Raw genomic sequence first — 17,855 nt, 5'->3', positions numbered from 1 at the left:
AATGGCGCAAGGTAAACGTTAAACAACAAAGTGTGCTCAGTGGAAATGGTCACAGTAGTGGTTACAATCTGAAATCATTGCACTCAAAGTCAAATCTGGAAGGATACAAAATATGCTTCAGACAATGACCTCATTTTCTTTGAGGACCAGAGTGGAATTGGGGTGGGACATTAAAGAGGCCAGAAATGGAGGAGTGTGGAGATCTTGGAAGGAGGATTTCAAAGAGATATTAAAGCATGGGGTCATGGAAGAATCTGAAAATGGATAAGAGTCTTGAAACTTGAGGCACCAATGGACTGGGATCCAACATGGGGCAATGAGCACAGTGGTGATGGGTGAATGAAATTTGGCATAAGTTAGGGTCCAATCAGTAGAGTTTCTTGTGAGCTTATGTTTGTGAAATTAAGGTGCAAAGAGTTTTACACACTTTTCTTGTTGCCTTCCTCACTCACAATTTAAAGGGTATCCACTGCCTGCCATTGCTTCATAGTTTATCAACTGATCAAATCTTGTCAAACCATGCCAAGCAGTCACTGCCTTTCAATACATTTCTTCACACTTCCCTGAAGAGTTTTCAGCTGCTCAATGAAAACACTTGTTCGAAAGGAAACTTCTTTAACAATTGCACTTCTGCATTCCAAAAAAAAACCAAAAAAAGTCTTGGACAGGCCGGTACAATGGAGAGCTACAGTCAGAGTGCTAACATTTGCTTACTGGCCTTTAAGTGCGACCTAGCAGTCTTGCAGAGCAACGAACCTGGCGGAATCCAAGGCTGAAATAGTTGGTACATTTATCCATGCTACCTGTGCACACACAACATGATATATAAATGACATCCACATTAGCAAATTGCCACATGCATGCTGACCATAGCTGGACAGAAATCCTTAACTGTATTCAGCCCTCTAGGAGCTGTGCATGTTTGGTCAGGTCTTACGGGTACGGAGTCATCTGATTTCATTCCCCTTTCCCTTCACATATCCTCCTAGTGGCTGTTCATACAGATCGGGTGGGGGAATTGAATTGAATGAAGAAGGTGAACCAACCATCTCAGCATCAGGTAAACTTCATATTCCAGCGCAGTAATTAAAGTCCTAAAGAGCTGCTCTCTCATTCGAGAGAGATGACCAGTGTTGGTTTAACCTGAAGGTCACCGTGCGTCAGAGAACAGGAGCGGCTGAGAGGGAGAGGCCTTTCTGGAAATCTCAGCCAGTGCCGGAATTGAGCCCACACTTGCTGGCCTCACATCAAACCAGCCCTCCAACCAACTGGATTAATCAAAGAACCAATTAGTCAGGTTTGAACCTTTAAACAAATCTGCAATAGAGTGCATTAACAACTTCTTCTAGTTGGGCAGAATAAGAATCAAAGGAAACATAACCTCAATCTTCAGAGCCTGTACATTCAGAAAGCAATGTTTCCACACAAAAGACATGTATGTGCAAAACTCTCCAATAGATTGTGCCAACATCCACAGCCTAAGTGCTGGGGCTTTTCCTACACTATATATCTCTTGATATCCTAAGTTGGAGAGGTGGAGCAGAGGTATAGACTCATTACTGAATGAGGCAAAAAGGACTCAAGTAGATGAATGGTTGAATGTAACACAGACATTAACAGAAGAGGCAATTATAATATCAAAAGGATTGACAAACAGAAATGTGTCTTTATCAGTTAGACATGTGAATTGCCAGGGGAGAGAAAGGACCATAGGTGAGGTACTGGAAAACTGGAGGTTGGCTTAACTGGCGGTAAGGAAAAGTGTGTGGTGCTGGAAAAGCACAGCTGGCCAGGCAGCATTCGAGGAGCAGGAGAGTTGACATTTGAAGCGTAAGCTCTTTCCTGATGAAGAACTTATGCACGAAACATCGATTCTCCTGCTCCTCAGATGCTGCCTGACCAGCTGGTCTTTTCCAGCACTCTCAACTCTGATCCCCAGCATCTGCAGTCCTCACTTTCTCCTGGTGGTAAGGAAATTTCAGGGTACTATAGACTGGTGAGCCTGACATCAGTGGTGGGTAAGTTGTTGAAAGGAATCCTGAGGAACAGGATTTCTATGTATTTGGAAAGGCAAGAACGGATTAGAGATAGTCAACGTGGCTTTGTGTGTGGGAAATCTCATCTCACTAACTTAATTGGGTTTTTTGAAGAAGTAACGAAGGGGATTGATGGAGGCAGAGCAGTGGACATGATCTATATGGACTTCAGTAAGGTGTAGGACAAATTTCCTTGTGATAGACTGGTGAACAACATTAGATCTCACGGAATAGAGGGACAACTATCTATTTGAATGCAGAACTGGTGCGAAGGTAGAAGACAGAGGGTGGTGGTGAAGAGTTGCTTTTCAGACTGAGGGCCTGTGAGCAGTAGTGTGCCACAAGGATCAGTGCAGGATCCACTGTTTTTGGCATTTATATACAGTAAAGGATTTGGATGTGGTGAGGTTAGTAATGGTGACACCAAAATACAACTGGACATTGATCAGATGGGCCAATGGGCCCAGGAGTGGCAGATGGAGTTTAATCTAGATCAACATCAGGTGCTGCATTTTGGAAAGACAAATCAGGGCAGGACTTATACACTTAATGGTAAGGCCCTGGAGAGTGTTGCTGAACAAAGAGACCTTGAAGTGCAAGTTAATAGTTCCTTGAAAGTGGAGTCACAGGAATAGGATAGTGAAGGTGGCATTTGGTATTTATTGGACAGAGCATTTGAGTATAGGAGTTGGGAGGTCATATTGTGGCTGCACAAGACATTGGCTAGGCCACTATTGGAATATTGCATAAAATTCTGGTCACCCTGCTATAAGAAGGATGTCGTGAAACTTCAAAGGGTTCAGAAAATATTTATTAGAATGTTGCCAGTGTTGGAAGGTTTGAGCCAGAGAAAGAGGCTGAATAGGCTGGGGCTGTTTTCCCTGGAGCATTGGAGGCTGAAGGGTGACCTTATAGAGATTTATAAAATCATGAGGGGCTTGGATAGAGTGAATTGTCAAGGGTTTTTCTCTGGGGTAGGAGTGTACAAACTAGAGGATATAGGTTTAAGGTGAGTGGAGAAAGATATAAAAGGTACCTATGGGACAACTTTTTCATGCAGAGGGTGGTGTGTGTATGGAATGAGCTGCCAGAGGAAGTGGTGGAGGCTGGTACAATTGCAACATTTAAAAGGCATCTGGATGGGTATATGAATCAGAAGGTTGAGAGGGATATGGGCCAGGTGCTGGCAGGTGGGATTAGATTGGGTTAGGCTATCTGGTCAGCATGGACCAAAGAGCCTGTTTCTGTGTTGTACATCTCTATGACTGGAAGGCTTCCAGAATTACAACTACAGATATCACAACGAAAACAGCATCAAATCCTACTAAAAGGGCCAATTCTGTAAACCAGTCAGAGTTACTAGAAAGATATCTGGCCGGTATGCCATGAGGAGAGATTAAACAAACAAGAGTTGAATTTTGTGGAATTTAGAAAGGTAAGCAGTGATCAATTGGAAGTTTTCAAGACAGTAAGACAAGAGAGTGCAGGTAGAGAGAAACCATTTCTGCAGGTTGGAGCTGGAGAGGTACAAGCCAATTGTTAAGGTCACATCTTTCAGGAGTGAAATAACCAAACACATCCTCACACAGATGTTGTGGAAGGTTGGAACTGTATTCTACAAATCACAATTAACAGTGGGTAATTATTCATTTTAAAACTGAAATTGATAAGATTTTTCTTGGCCAAAAATGTTAAGGGATATGGAGCAAAGGTAGGTTTATGGAGTTAGATTCTAAATTAACCAAGATCTCCTTGAATGGTGGGATAGCAGTCTCAAGGGGCTAAATGATCTTATTCTCCTGCATTTCTGATAGCCTCTGTCTCTGAGCAAACTACATGGCTCACACACTATTTGCTTCAGTGGGGGTTGGGGAATGAAGCAAGTCTCTTGGGTGCCCAACTACAGGAGACCTCTGCCTGAAGTAAACTTACAATTTTGACTCAATATGAAGTGATATTCATGAAATTAAGACATAATCGGTTGCAGGGTCCTACAAAGTGCGAATCTTGTTGAAAAGAGGGATGTGTCCCTGTAGATTTTAGCCTTTGTTCCTCAAGGACACAGACAAGAATGCCAGATTCCAAACAGTCACAACAATTTATACCCCAGGACAGAAGGGTGCAGATTCACGTTCTCGCTAAGGTCTGCAGCCGCAGTGTGGATGTTGAAGGTCTGCACATGGCTATGGTGGGAGAAACCGGAAGTGAATGCGTCAGTACACAAATCGGTGACCGTTGTCCCTTGATCGATTGGCAAGCCAACTCAAAATTTGGCATTCTTGCATTTGTCCTGGGGGGGGGCGAAAGTGAGCTTCAGCAACACACCCCTTTCTCCAGCAAGATCCAAAACATCACAATTATTCTGCAGTTTTGTAAATCTTCCATAGGAGGAAGTACACACCATGCTGACCTTTCCTTACCTCCTGGTCTTCGGCACATATAAAGAGCTGGTGGACTGACGCTTGGGCAATGTGAAGGGTTGTGTAGGCAGAGGTTTTGTAACCGGTGTGATGAGGAGAGTATCCAGCAGGGATGGAGAGACAGCAGGTTCAGACAGTCTGATGGACAGTTTGTTTTCCCCCAAAATAAAATTACAGAAAGAAAGGAACACATGTAAAGGAAAATAGGATCAACAAAGAAAAGACATAAAGCAGACTGAAACAGAATATGCGAAGAGTTTTTTTTTCAAAAAGAAAAAGTACTAGTCTGTGGGTGAGGAGTTTGAGAATTCTGTCTGATCCACACAAATGTTACAGGAGTAAGGGCAGTTTAAAGATGAGACAACATCATAGTTACTTCATTAACCATCACTTCACACTTCTTTTTTTTAATTTAATAAAGTTAAACATCAAACTTGTTACTGTTTCAAATGAGAAGGAACTTGGGTTCGGAGGTGAGTTAAGTCAGTCACAATCTGACTGAATGGAGCCACAAAATGATGAGGGGCCTATATAGGGCTGACAGGAATAAACATCACCCCCGCCCCCCCATAGAGGGGTCAATAAGTAGGGGGCACTGATTTAAAGTAAGGGAAGTTAAAGAGAGTTTCGTTCACCCGGAGAGACGGTTGATATTTGGAACTCTGCGCCGTTAAGGGCAGTAGAGACAGGAAACATCACAACATTTAAGCAGCATTTCGATGAACACAGTCAGATTGGAATAAATAGAGGCTTGATGACTGGCACAGACATGATGGGCTGAAGAGATTCTTTCTGTGCTATGATACTCCATGATGTCATAAACGGTGAAGGGCGCACTAAGGCCCAGTTTAGGTTACTCCTGTTCTCGAGTGAATATTGCAAATATCCTGAAGCCAACAAGAACAAATCTTGCAGTGATGATTGCAGAATACCTGGCTTGAGCAGTGAGTACAGCAGTGATCATAGCAGCCGCGTTCTTAGCCTCTGGGCTTTGTTTCACGAGTGGAAGAGGTGGGGTCGACTTTGGCAACGCTTCAAGTGGATTTTCCAAAACTTGCCTACACAGAAGAGCCAACGGAAGAAAAAGACAGGGAGGGAGACAAAAAGTACGCAAGTGTAGAATAGGAATTGGCGAAAGACAGAAAAAAGAAAGGGTTGGGGTAGAGAGGGTGAGGGGAGAAGGGTGAGGTGAATAGGCCTGCAGCATTGGTGGGATAGGTAGGCTTGGGGTAGGACAAGAATGAGAGGCTGCAAGTGGGGAGGGGGGGAAAACGGAGGTTGGGTAGAGGAGGCTAGAAGCTTGGGTGAGACAAAGGTGGAGAGGACAGAGAAGGGTGGGGAGCGGGATAGGTCAGGATGACGTGGAGGGCAAGGTAGAGAGGGGTGGCAAGGTGGAGGAGCTGGCGAGAGTGACGGGAGGGAGAGACAGTGTACCTGACAAATATATTCAAAACTACATTGAAAAACCTTATGATGTTACTTTCAATAGAAAGTTAACTAATTGAATTATCCAGTGCAGGAGGCCATTTGGCCAATCAAGCCTGTGCTGGCTCTTTAAAAGAACTAATCAATCAATTAGCCTCTCCCTGCTGTTTCCCCACCGCCCTGCAGATATCTTTTCTTTTTTAAAAACAAAAGGCTCGACGGATGACTTTCAATAGATCGCAGCGAGGTAGCTGCTCTGCTACTTACAAAACCCTGAGCCAGAATCAGGTCACCTATGAATGATTTAGCATCAGGTTCCCCATGAACATGAGGTGTGATTAAAGTAGAGAGGCGACACCCATACAGCCATGCTCTCGGTTATCCCAGGCCAAAGAATGATCCGCAGCACTAGGGTGTCATCACATTTAGGTTCGATTCTGACTTAGAGGCGTTCAGTCATAATCCCATGGATGATAGCTTCACACCATTGGCTCCTCAGCCAAGCACATACACCAAATGTCTGAATCTGTGGTTCCTCTCATACTGAGCAGGGTTACTATTGCAACAACACAACATCAATAGGGTAAAACTAACCTGTCTCAGATTTCTTCTTTTCAGTTACATGTCTAATTCACTTTTATTGTTGAATCTACCTCCATCACCCTTTCAGATAACACAAGCCAGTTCACAACGTGTTGAGTAAAGCCAATTATCGCCTCCTTGCTAATTGCTTTAATTGGTCACTGATCAGTAGGCCAATAAAGAAAGTTCACCCTCATTTATTCTATCTAAACTCCTCATGGACTTGCACAAATCTCCACCCTCCTTTGGTGCTCTTTGACTTATCTCCCAGTGTTAACCTGGGCTCTGCATGCTCTCAATCTCTGTACCTTTTGGAGATGACAGGAGTACAGACGGCTGGATCTGCATCCTTTGTAGGATCGACAGAGGTGGAGGTTGATGGTGGGGTAGCGAGCGCTGGAACGTCACAGGTTTGTACAGCCACTGAATGCTTCCCAGCATCTAAAGGATAAGGATCAATTCCGGGTGCAGTAGGGGGAAGATTTGGCAGGATTGAAGGCATCTTTGAGGTCACCTCTTCCGTTACATTGACAAATCTTTTCATACAAAATACAACTAGTTGAAAAGAAATCTGAAAACATGCCAGTGAGATCAGTCACACCCTGACACGAGATTCAGTGCTTTCTTATCTTCTAAAATGTGCAAAGAGAGAAATTTCAAAGGCATATTTCCAAAAAGATTAATGAGTTACCGACCAGAAAGGCTTGGTTATGCAAGTATATTAGGTTAGATTCCCTACAGTGTGGAAACAGGCCCTTCTGCCCAACAAGTCCGTACTGACCCTCCGAAGAGTAAACCACCCAGACCCATTTCCCTCTGACTAATGCACCTAACACTATGGGCAATTTAGCATGGCCAATCCACCTGACCTGCACATCTTTAGCTGTGGGAGGAAACCGGAGGATGTGGAGGAAACCCGTGCAGACATGGGGAGAATGTGCAAACTCCACACAGACAGTCACCCAAGGCTGGAATCGAACTTGGGAGCCTGGTGCTGTGAGGCAGCAGTGCTAACCACTGAGCCGCCCCATATGTAATACAACTCATCCGCAAAACCATTCCAGCACATATCTATGGATATCTGGACAGATACAGTCCACTCAAACCCTCTTAGAAAGATGTGAAACATCCCATTGCATTACTTTGCAAAACAGTGGGAGAGTCATTTCCCTCCTAGTGTCCTGACCAATGCTTGTTCCACAATAAGTATTTCAAAAATGAGATCATCTGAGCGTCATCATCATGTTGCTTGTGGGGTCTTGCTGCGCACAAATTAGCAGCAATATTTACTCCATTACAACACAATAACACTTCAAAAGTTCTTCATTGGTTGTAAAGTATTTGGGACATCCAGGGATAGTGGAAGTCGCTGTATGAAATGCAAGTTTATTTCTCCTTTTCTGTACACAGGTATTACTGCTCAGGCTGGTAATAAAGCCAGAATTCATGCAACACCAGGTTATAGTCCAACAGATTTACTTTAAACCACAAGCTTTCGGAGTGCTGCTCCTTCATCAGGTGACTTCAATTAAACCTGGTTATAATCTGGTTTTCAGAATATGCTGCTGGAAAAGCATAGCAGGTCAGGCAGCATCTGAGGAGCAGGGGAAATCGACGCTTCGGGCATAAGCCCTTCATCAGGAATGAATTTTACACAGAACACAGATTCTCGATGAAGGGCTTCTGCCCAAAATGTTGACTCTCCTGCTCCTCGGATGCTGCCTGACCGGCTGTGCTTTTCCAGCGCCACACTCTTCAACTCTGATCTCCAGCATCTGCGGTCCTCACTTTCACCTCTAACCTGGTGTCGTGTGACTTCTGACTTTGTCCACCCCAGTCCAACACTGGCATCTCTACCTCAGGATGGCAATAAGGCAGGACTACATAAAATCACCTTGCTGTATCAGACAAGATAAGGAAAATTTCCCAGCACACCACCCCAGTCAAAGGCTACACTTTTGACAGAGAATACACGATCACTTAGGCAATGCTTTCACTCCACAAGCACTCATTGGAAAAGCTAGTCTTCAATAATGGAATAATGTACAGGTGCACAGTCTATTCTACCTAGCTGTTCTGATGTTTACAGTAGAAAGAGAGGCAACATAAGCTTCAGTCTTTGGATCGCACTTGATTGGGGGTGGATGTGGAGCACACTTGGGTAAAGCATCTAAAGGATTGTTCAGGTACGTCTTTCTAAAGAGGAGGAAGCAAAGAAAGATAAAAGGTAAAAGACAAAAATTAGAAAAAAGATTCATTTGATTAGGACTAGAGAAAATTGAAGCAAATAGATTGAGTGCCAAATGCATTTTTTGCTGATACAAAAAAAGGATCATGTATCCACTAATCACATCCACACAAACAATCAGAATCAGGAGATTTTTTTTTCTTTACTCTATCATGGAACATGACCATCATTGGCTGTCTGTCATCTTTACCTAATTGCTCTTAAACAGAACTGAGTAGCTAAGTGATTTCAGAGGGGCAATCCACTTCTGGAGTACCATTTAGGCCAGAACAGGTAAGGGGGGGGGGGGGAGATTACTTCCGTCAAGGACATTAGTTAACCAAGTGGGGCTTTTTAAATGAAAATATCTATTACAAAACCAATTCTGGATTTTTTTTTTCTACCCAATACCATGTTAGGATTTAAATCAATGTCCCTCCAGCATAAACCGTTGTGCCTGGATTACTTGCCGAGTGTCATTGTCACAATGCTATCACCTCATCCTCAAGGATCAGGGACTTGAGGAGATCCCAATCACTTACACTCACATTCCCTTTTTTTTTGTTTAAACAAATAGTTTAAGTTTTATTTGGCCTGTGGTAGACCCTGACCCCAAAGGCTGGGCACACTCCTGGGTTGAAGCAGAGAGATTTGACCAACAAAGGAAGGCTCCACATTTTCATGGGTCATGTAGGCATTAGGTACAATTTAAAAGTTCCTCTCACATCAGCACACACTTAATTGACGAACAACCTCACCAGTCTGCACCAATGGACTTATGAAAGAGTTGAGCTCCATCTCAAGTCATTTCCATGGACATTAAATCAGCTTAAATCATGTGTAGAGAAGTGGGCATTCTTATTAACATTGGCAGCAAATCCATTTTCTGTTGTATCAATAAATTGGCACCAGATTACTGCCCTGACATATATCAAGGAAGACTCAATTGACATTAAAACCAATAAGTAAGTCCTACTGAGCTGCTTTGTTGAAAGTTTTACATCTGACTGCGCAAAAGAACTTTCAGAAAAACATGAAATCAAACCAAGTAAGTGAAATTTCAAGTCTATCTTGGCTGCAATCATTTCCCTAGATTGTATTCAATTTGAAAATGTTGTTATCCCCTAAATTTAATGCAATGCAAATTCTGGATGTAGGTTTGCTTGCTGAACTGGAAGGTTCATTTTCAGAAGTTTTGTCACCATACATCTTCAGTGAGCCTCCAAATGAAGCACTGGTGGTGTAGCCAGCTTTCTATTTATATACTTGAGTTTCCTTGGGTTGGTGGTGATATTTCCTGTTCTTTTTCTCAGGGGGTGGTAAATAGGATCCTAGTCAATGTGTTTGTTGATAGAGTTCCGGTTGGAATGCCATGCATCTAGGAATTCTCATGCATGTCTCTGTTTGGCTTGTCCTAGGATGGACGTGTTGTCCCAGTAGAAGTGGTGTCCTTCCTCATCCGTATGTAAGGATACTAGTGAGAGTGGATCATGTTGTTTTGTGGCTAGTTGATGTTCACCAACCCAAGGAAACTCAAACATATAAATAGAGAGCGGGCTACACCACTGGTGCTTCATTCGGAAGCTCACTGAAGATACTACCTAGTACGGTGATGAAACATTTGAAAACGAATCTTCCAGAACCTCAACCTGTGCTACAAATCTTTTCAAAACTCGCTAACAATACAAATTCGCAAACATGGGGGGGGGCAATTGGCTGTGTGAAGGTTATCTTGCAGTACCGAAGAGGAGGTGAGGCCAAGAGGCAGCAGAAGGTAGAAAGGCCAGAGGGTGGACTGACTGGTCTCTCAACAGTTGCTGGGGAAGTGACAGAGGTGGCTGCAGTAGCTGTGATCTGACCCTCACACCTAGTGGAAGGCAAATAAATAAGGTAATCAGTGTGACAACAGCGAGAAGGGTTTAACATAAATACAGCTTTCAAAAAAAAAAGCACATTTTCTAAAATAATCCAGCTGCCCAGGATGAACTTTAACCCTTCGAATGCTTGAACCATAAGACATTTGAGCAGAATTAGCATTTCTGCATCTCTGGCTGACTCTGCCAATCAAAAGGATAAAAACCCACAATTTGCAATGGCCCCCATTGTCTTTAATTACAGAATTCTCTGAATTGTTATGGCCTCTTCCTGTGTTGTTTGGCCCATGGTGCCTGCCCTGTTTCTATTACCTCATGCCAATCTTCTGCCTTCTCCCCCTATCTCTGTTCACCATTTCTGTCCAAAGAATTATCCAATGCCTCCGTTGAGCCTCCCTCCACCATACGTCACTGCAGTATGTCCCATGTCCTAAGTGGATACTTTTCTCAAATCACCCTTACTTCGATCGCACATCTATACCCTTCTTGTTTTCCTTTTTTTTTAAACCAGGGACAGCAGTCTCTCCCAGGCATAGCTAAAAATCACACAACACCAGGTTATAGTCCAACAGGTTTAATTGGAAGCACTAGCTTTCGGAGCAATGCTCCTTCATCAGGTGATAGTGGAGGGCTCGATCGGAACACACAGAATTTATAGCAAAAATTTACAGTGTGATGTAACTGAAATTATACATTGAAAAATTGATAAAGTCTTTTATCTGTTTGAATACCATGAAAGTTTCACTTTAAAAGTTGCATTCTCAGGTTAGCTGTTGGTGATAGCTAGACAATATGCTAACAGCTAACCTGAGAATGCAACTTTTAAACAAAGGTTTTGTGATTTACACATGAAAGAAGTGAAACTTTCATGGTATTCAAACAGATAAAAGACTTAACAATCAATTTTTCAATGTATAATTTCAGTTACATCACACTGTACATTTTTGCTATAAATTCTGTGTGTTAGGATCGAGCCCTCCACTATCACCTGATGAAGGAGCGTCGCTCCGAAAGCTAGTGTGCTTCCAATTAAACCTGTTGGACTATAACCTGGTGTTGTGTGATTTTTAACTTTGTACACCCCAGTCCAACACCGGCACCTCCACATCATGTCTCCCAGACATGCTTTTGATCGTGAAAATCTCCAACTGATCTCCCAATGCAAATTAACTCTGAAAGATGTCCCCATTTGAAGAAGTCTATGGAGTTTGGAGCACTCCACAGTAAAGGCGTGACAGGGAACTCAATGCAAATTGCCCAGGATGGTATTGGTGTGTTTAAATGGGTTAAATTTGTAGGCCAGATGGACACGGTCTAACTATAGTTGGCTGACTGTGGAAGGTTGGACGGTATTCTAACTGAGGTGCTTCAGATGAATAAAGGAGTAAGCAGGTCCTGAACACAGGAAGTACATTGTCTCAAAAGGAGAGAGGAAATGTGTAATTCGCTCAAACCTGCTATTCAATTAAACATTGAAATGGATGCACTAATCTTTGGGATCCTTAAGGATACAGAACCAAAAGGCGGAGATCACCCATGATCAGTGGGTACTGAGTTTTGTTAACAAAGTTATTGAGGGCTATGGGAAGGGTGCGAGTAATAGGAGTCAAGATACATAGCAGTGATGATCTGAGTGCATAGCAGAAGGGGATGATGGGCTGAATGGCCTACACTTTAAAGCTTTTGCCCGAAACGTTGATTCTCCTGCTCCTCGCATACTGCCTGACTTGCTGTGCTTTTCCAGCACTACTCTAATCTTCACTTTATTCCGATGAGTGGACATCAACATTTTCAAACAGCTGTGAACATTTGCCACAATCTCCACGCAACACATTCTACAGCATCCCTTCAATGACTAGGCCATCCATTAGATGAGAGAGGCCGCGCCGCCAGGTTTGGCAACTTGCAACTCTTTCCCCCATCCCTCCCAACCCCTCCACCTCCGTCACAGCAGTGCCCCATTCCGTACCTCTCAGCATCTCCAGAGGGAGAGAGTCCAGCAGCTTCCAGCGCAGGGCTTAGGTCCACTAGTGGCTCACTGAGCACAGGGACAGGGCAAGTCTGAGTGGCCACCGAGCACACACAGCGAGAAGCTGTCTCACCCGTTCCTGACGTGCACAATTCCATCTGGCCAGCACCCCCAGTCGGAGATGGCTGCTCAACTTCCAAAGCACTTAGGTCATGGAAAGGAAAGTCATCGGTCACTCGGGGGGGGGAAGGGGCAGGGTGGAACAAGGTGTGGGCTAGCACGGAGACAATGAGGACTGCAGCTGCTGGAAGCCAGAGTTAGTACATGTGGAGCTGGAACAGCAGAGCAGGTTAGACAGCATCCGAGGAGCAGGAGAACCAATGTTTCAGGTCCTGACGAATGGTTTCAGGCTGAAACGTTGACTCTCCTGCTCCTCGGATGCTGTTTGACCTGCTGTTTTTCCAGCTCCACAGCCACTGAATCTGGATTCCAGCACAGTTCTTTCACACACAGAAAACATACCATTAAGAGCAAGGAATAATGGTACATGGCAATAATACATTGAAGGGAAATCACACAAGGGACTACGGAATAGAAGGTAAGTGAGGTAAAGAAGGATGAATGAAGGTTGGCGTGGAGTGTCAAAGCTAGCAGAGTCCAGTTGGGCTGAATGGTCTGATACTGTGCGGTGGGTGCTATGCAAGCCCCACACCCGGTTCCTGCTCTCAACGTGACTGCTCCTGCTCTCAACGTGACTGCTCCTGTCAACTTCAAGATAAAAATAATGATCCCATTTGATCTACTGACCGCATTCTTCCATTTCCCGAGACGTTTTGTTGATGCGCCTCCTTCCGAATGTTACGCGTCTGAACTTTAAAAAGAGACCGCACACACTTAACGTCCAGTGGTCCCGAAACATCTACATGGTGGAATTGTGGAACGGTAGCAGTCCCACAGCAGGAGGACATCCAGATCATGCCAGCCCTTTGAAATAATTCATCCCACTCTCAATGCTTTCTCCTGCACCTGGCAACTTTCTCACTCATTGAGTTTCTTTTAAAAAATTTGGTTCAGGATATGGGTATCGCTGGGGAGGCCAGCATTCATGCCCATCCTAGTGGGCCAAGTGTATGCTTTGATGTCCTTTCAAAAAGGAAACTACTCAACAAAGCAGAAGTCAAAAATGGAGCCACTGGGATCTCGCTGCCTGAGGATTTATTACAGGAACAGAGCAAAATGAACAGGCAGTGGGTGAGCAGACTGCCAATAAGCCAGGAGAAAGCAAACATGGTGGAAGATGCATGAAGATGTGGCACGTGTGACAAAGCACCAGCCAATTTGATTATGTGGATTACGTCTTGAGACTCATTAGTGCTAACTCAAAGCTATTGACTCTATGGCTTTATCAACCCTTAACCTGGGGCTCCTGTGTGGGTAATTGAAGTGGGAGTTGCAGTCTCCAAGCCCCTCCCCCTTAGTCTGATGCATGGCTGACATGAGCCCCTTTCAGTGACAGTATCAGGAATCGATGTCAACCACAAGGAACACAGAGATTTGAGATTTAAGACAATCATAGAATTTGACAGCAAAGAAGGTGGCCATTTGGCTTATCTGTACAGGCTTCTGATAGAGCTATTCCCATTCTCCAGCCCTACCCCCAAGATCCTCTAAATTCATCCCCTTAAAATATACATATCCAGCTCTCTTTTGAAACCCTCCTCCACCACTTTCCCAGACAGCACATTCTGAATCTCAGCAACTCAGAGTAAAGAAGTTTCTCCTTATCTCACTCCTAGCTCTCTGGCTGACAACCTTGTAGTTGTGACCTCTAGTTACTTACGTAGCAACTGGTAGAAGCTGAAATATCCTTCTTTAAGTTGTTCATAACTTTGAACATCTCAATGTCAGGTCATTCCCCTCATTTTCTCTACTCCAAGGAGAATAAGTCCACTTCCTGTAACTTTTCCTTCCATCTAAAATTCCTCATTCCTGGTATCATTATAGTAAATTTGCTGTAAAATCTCAAGACATACTTTTGAAAAGAAAAGCTCTTTCACAAGGTTGTTACTGGCTGAACCAGTAATTATTGCCTATCCCTAACTGCCCCGAGAAAGTGACGGTGAAGCCCACTGTTGAACTGCTGCAGTCTATATGCTGGGGGAAGACCATGGTGTCATTGTATGCCACTCACCACAATGGGTCAGGGTCACTCGTCACCTTCTGGGGGCTGACCTGATGAAAGGTCCTTACAATGACAAGAGGCTTGTTTGATCAGGTAAACCCAAAGAAACAGAAAGTAGGAGCAGGAATGGGCCATTCAGCCTTTCAAGTCTGTTCCACCATTTAATATGATCATCCTACTCTCTATCCTGTCACCCACCCCTTACCCTTTGATTCTTTTAGCCCCAAGAACTATAAGTATTGCCTTCTTGATGATTTGCAATGCTTTGGCCTTAACCACATTCTGTGGCAGAGAATCCCAGAGGCTCCCCACTCTCTGAGTGTTGGATCAGACCAGATCTATAGTCACATATCACAAGATCATCATGAAGAAACCCAACAGCACCTATGGTGCCCACTTAGGGAAATCAACCCTTGATATTCTTAACCAACCTGTTCAGATATGTTATGACACACCTCTGGACCCAGGTCTCCTGACTCAGAGATGGGACACTACCATTGTGCCACAAGACACCTTCTGGGAAATCAACCTTTTTTTCCTTAATATCCAGAAGAACTCTTCCACACAACTGAATATTTCCCATCACCACATGACTCACATCTATTAAAGAGCCTGAGTGAATAACCCATGTTTTTCAACTGATTAACTTACAGGCAAAACACTCTCAGAACAATGGAGACCATCTAAGGTGAGGCAGAGGTAGGGACAGAGGAAGTGGGGCTAAATCAAAACTACATTTGAGGAAACCAACTTTTTTTTGGTCCCTAATCAGCCTGTTCATGAATTATTACATACTTGTGGATCAGGTGAGACTTGAATCCAGGTTTAGAATGTCTGAACAGAACCTAAGTTTCACCAGCTATGCTGGTGAACCCACACCTGCACAAGTGACATTCCTGCTACACCACTGTCTTCCCCAAAAGTCACAAGAATCTTTCACTCACATCTAGTGGCTGTACAAGACTGAGCTCTCTGTTACCTCGCTACAATCTGCAGGAAGTCTCAATCAATAGGGTTTCTTCATGATGATCTTGTGATATGTGACTATAGATCTGGTCTGATCCAACACTCAGAGAGTGGGGAGCCTCTGGGATTCTCTGCCACAGAATGTGGTTAAGGCCAAAGCATTGCAAATCATCAAGAAGGCAATACTTATAGTTCTTGGGGCTAAAAGAATCAAAGGGTAAGGGGTGGGTGACAGGATAGAGAGTAGGATGATCATATTAAATGGTGGAACAGGCTTGAAAGGCTGAATGGCCCATTCCTGCCTTCACCACACGCCCAGACTCTCGGCTTCCAACCAGCAGATCTTCAAGGGCAACCGTGTGCCCATTTTCATTACTTCAACTCCCCCCCACCCCCCGTGGAGCTCATCGCACATGGTGCTGGTTCTGGTCACACTCCAGGAATGGCCTCCTTTCAAACTGGTTTGGCATATTCTGTTGGGCCTGTGACTGCGGTGGGGGGAGTCTGCCAGTCAAAGCTTCTGGGAGATAATGGCACCCTTGGCCACCTCAGGGCAGATGCCTGAAGGCACATCTTAGGGCACTCCCCATCACATGGGCGACTGTAGAGGCTGCAGCCACTCCCACAGCTGTGCCAGTCATCTGTGGCATTTGAACCAGAGCTGTATTCAAAATCAACCCTGACTACCATATCTCAGTAAGTACCAGCTGCTCCGCTATCACTGCTTCATTCTTAAAGGGCTTGTCATTTACAACCTTCCCTCTTCCTCTGTCAGAGACTACCACACCAGAATCACAGGTGGCGGTGCTTAAGACAAGCGCTGACCACCACCGAGCAAACCGTCATCTCAAGAGATGGGAGACCGCCAAAATACAGCCAAAGGCCCAACTTTGCAACAGCGAGCTGCCAATTTGTCTCCCTCCCCATCGCGCTAATCTTTCAAATACCTTCTTCTATCTCAGACTGTAAGTTCCACATTGTAACTTCCCACAATAACAAAAAACTCTCGCCACAGGTCGCCTCTGATTTCTTGCCACTTGTCTCAAGACTGTCTCCAAGAATCAAATTATCCGATGTGAAACGGAAAGGTTGCAGATTGTACTTTATTTGGGTTGTAAGAGGGAATCCAGTGTTGGGGTTTACTAGTTAGAAACTATTATTGTGTAGCTAACTAGATATCTACAAGCATGCATTCTGGTTAAAACCATATAAAAAGCATCTCTAGTAAAACATGATGGTGTGTGTGCATATATAGAAACCATATTTTGAGAAATAATAGCAGATATACCCCTTCATATTTTGCAATTACAAAACTTAGACCACAAGAGTACAAGAGTAGGCCATTCAGTCCCTCAATCCTCCTCCACCATTCAATGGGATCATGGTTGATCCAACACTCCTCACATCCATTCTCCTGTCTTTCCCTTTATTCTACTGTTGATTGAAAATCTATTTATCTCGGCCTTAAATGTACACAAGGAATTCGACTCTTCGCCCTCACTGGGGTTCATTGGGAATGTGGAAATAGATCACAAACAGATCAGCTACGATCTTGTTGAATTCCATATCAGGCGTAATGGGCTAAATGGCCCGATCCATCTGCTCAACTTAAACACACACAAACAAGGATCCAAACTAGTCCACTTGGTCTTGCTCTGTCATTAAATTAGATCACAGCTGATCTGAGTTTAACCTTAACCCTACATATCCCCAAAAATCTTTCATCTCCCTGGAAATCAAGGATCTATCTTTGCCTTAAAATATTTAAAGATTTATAAATTGTGCTCAGAATGTTGATTTATTCAAATAAAAAGTGTGTCCTGTGACCATTGTACCCAATGATAAATTTTCAATATCTACCCCCCTCCTCCTCCCCCAATAAATCTTCAGTAGGGGGAGAGCTGTAGTTCAGGGAGTAGATCCATTGTCTCACAGCCAGAATGTTGCAGTTTCAAGTTGCAATCCAGTGACTCAAAAGCAAATTCTTCTGCCTTTGTGGTGCAATTCTGAAAGGTTGGCAGGGGAGTTTATTTCCCGCACTCTCAGTGTGCTGCCTATCTTTCATACAGCACTTAAAAAATAAAGGAGGTTAAGAAGTGAGTTGACCAAAGCTTTCAAGATACGAAAGGGGAAGAGAGTGAGAGGGTGAATGGGGAGAAACTAATCTCTGCTGT

At 43.9% G+C, this 17,855-nt stretch overlaps 1 protein-coding gene across 14 annotated transcripts in view; it reads right to left on the bottom strand.

The window, feature by feature from the left end:
- Nucleotides 1–17,855, bottom strand: part of pdlim5a (PDZ and LIM domain 5a) — a 264,895-nt gene that overhangs the window by 61,492 nt on the left and 185,548 nt on the right. For 12 of the 14 annotated variants that reach the window (XM_043674412.1, XM_043674413.1, XM_043674410.1 and 9 more), the window contains 6 exons: nt 12,534–12,737; nt 10,432–10,557; nt 8,531–8,659; nt 6,772–6,999; nt 5,389–5,514; nt 4,457–4,594 (listed from right to left, as the gene is read on the bottom strand). In XM_043674412.1, coding sequence (XP_043530347.1) covers nt 4,457–4,594; nt 5,389–5,514; nt 6,772–6,999; nt 8,531–8,659; nt 10,432–10,557; nt 12,534–12,737 — 951 coding nt within the window. The remainder of the gene's footprint in view (nt 1–4,456; nt 4,595–5,388; nt 5,515–6,771; nt 7,000–8,530; nt 8,660–10,431; nt 10,558–12,533; nt 12,738–17,855) is intronic. The other 2 variants (XM_043674422.1, XM_043674425.1) reach the window with 2 other exon arrangements.

The sequence above is a fragment of the Chiloscyllium plagiosum genome, chromosome 32 (genome assembly GCF_004010195.1).
Source record: "Chiloscyllium plagiosum isolate BGI_BamShark_2017 chromosome 32, ASM401019v2, whole genome shotgun sequence".
Lineage (NCBI taxonomy): Eukaryota > Metazoa > Chordata > Chondrichthyes > Orectolobiformes > Hemiscylliidae > Chiloscyllium > Chiloscyllium plagiosum.
This window is presented reverse-complemented; position numbering and strand designations above follow the sequence as displayed.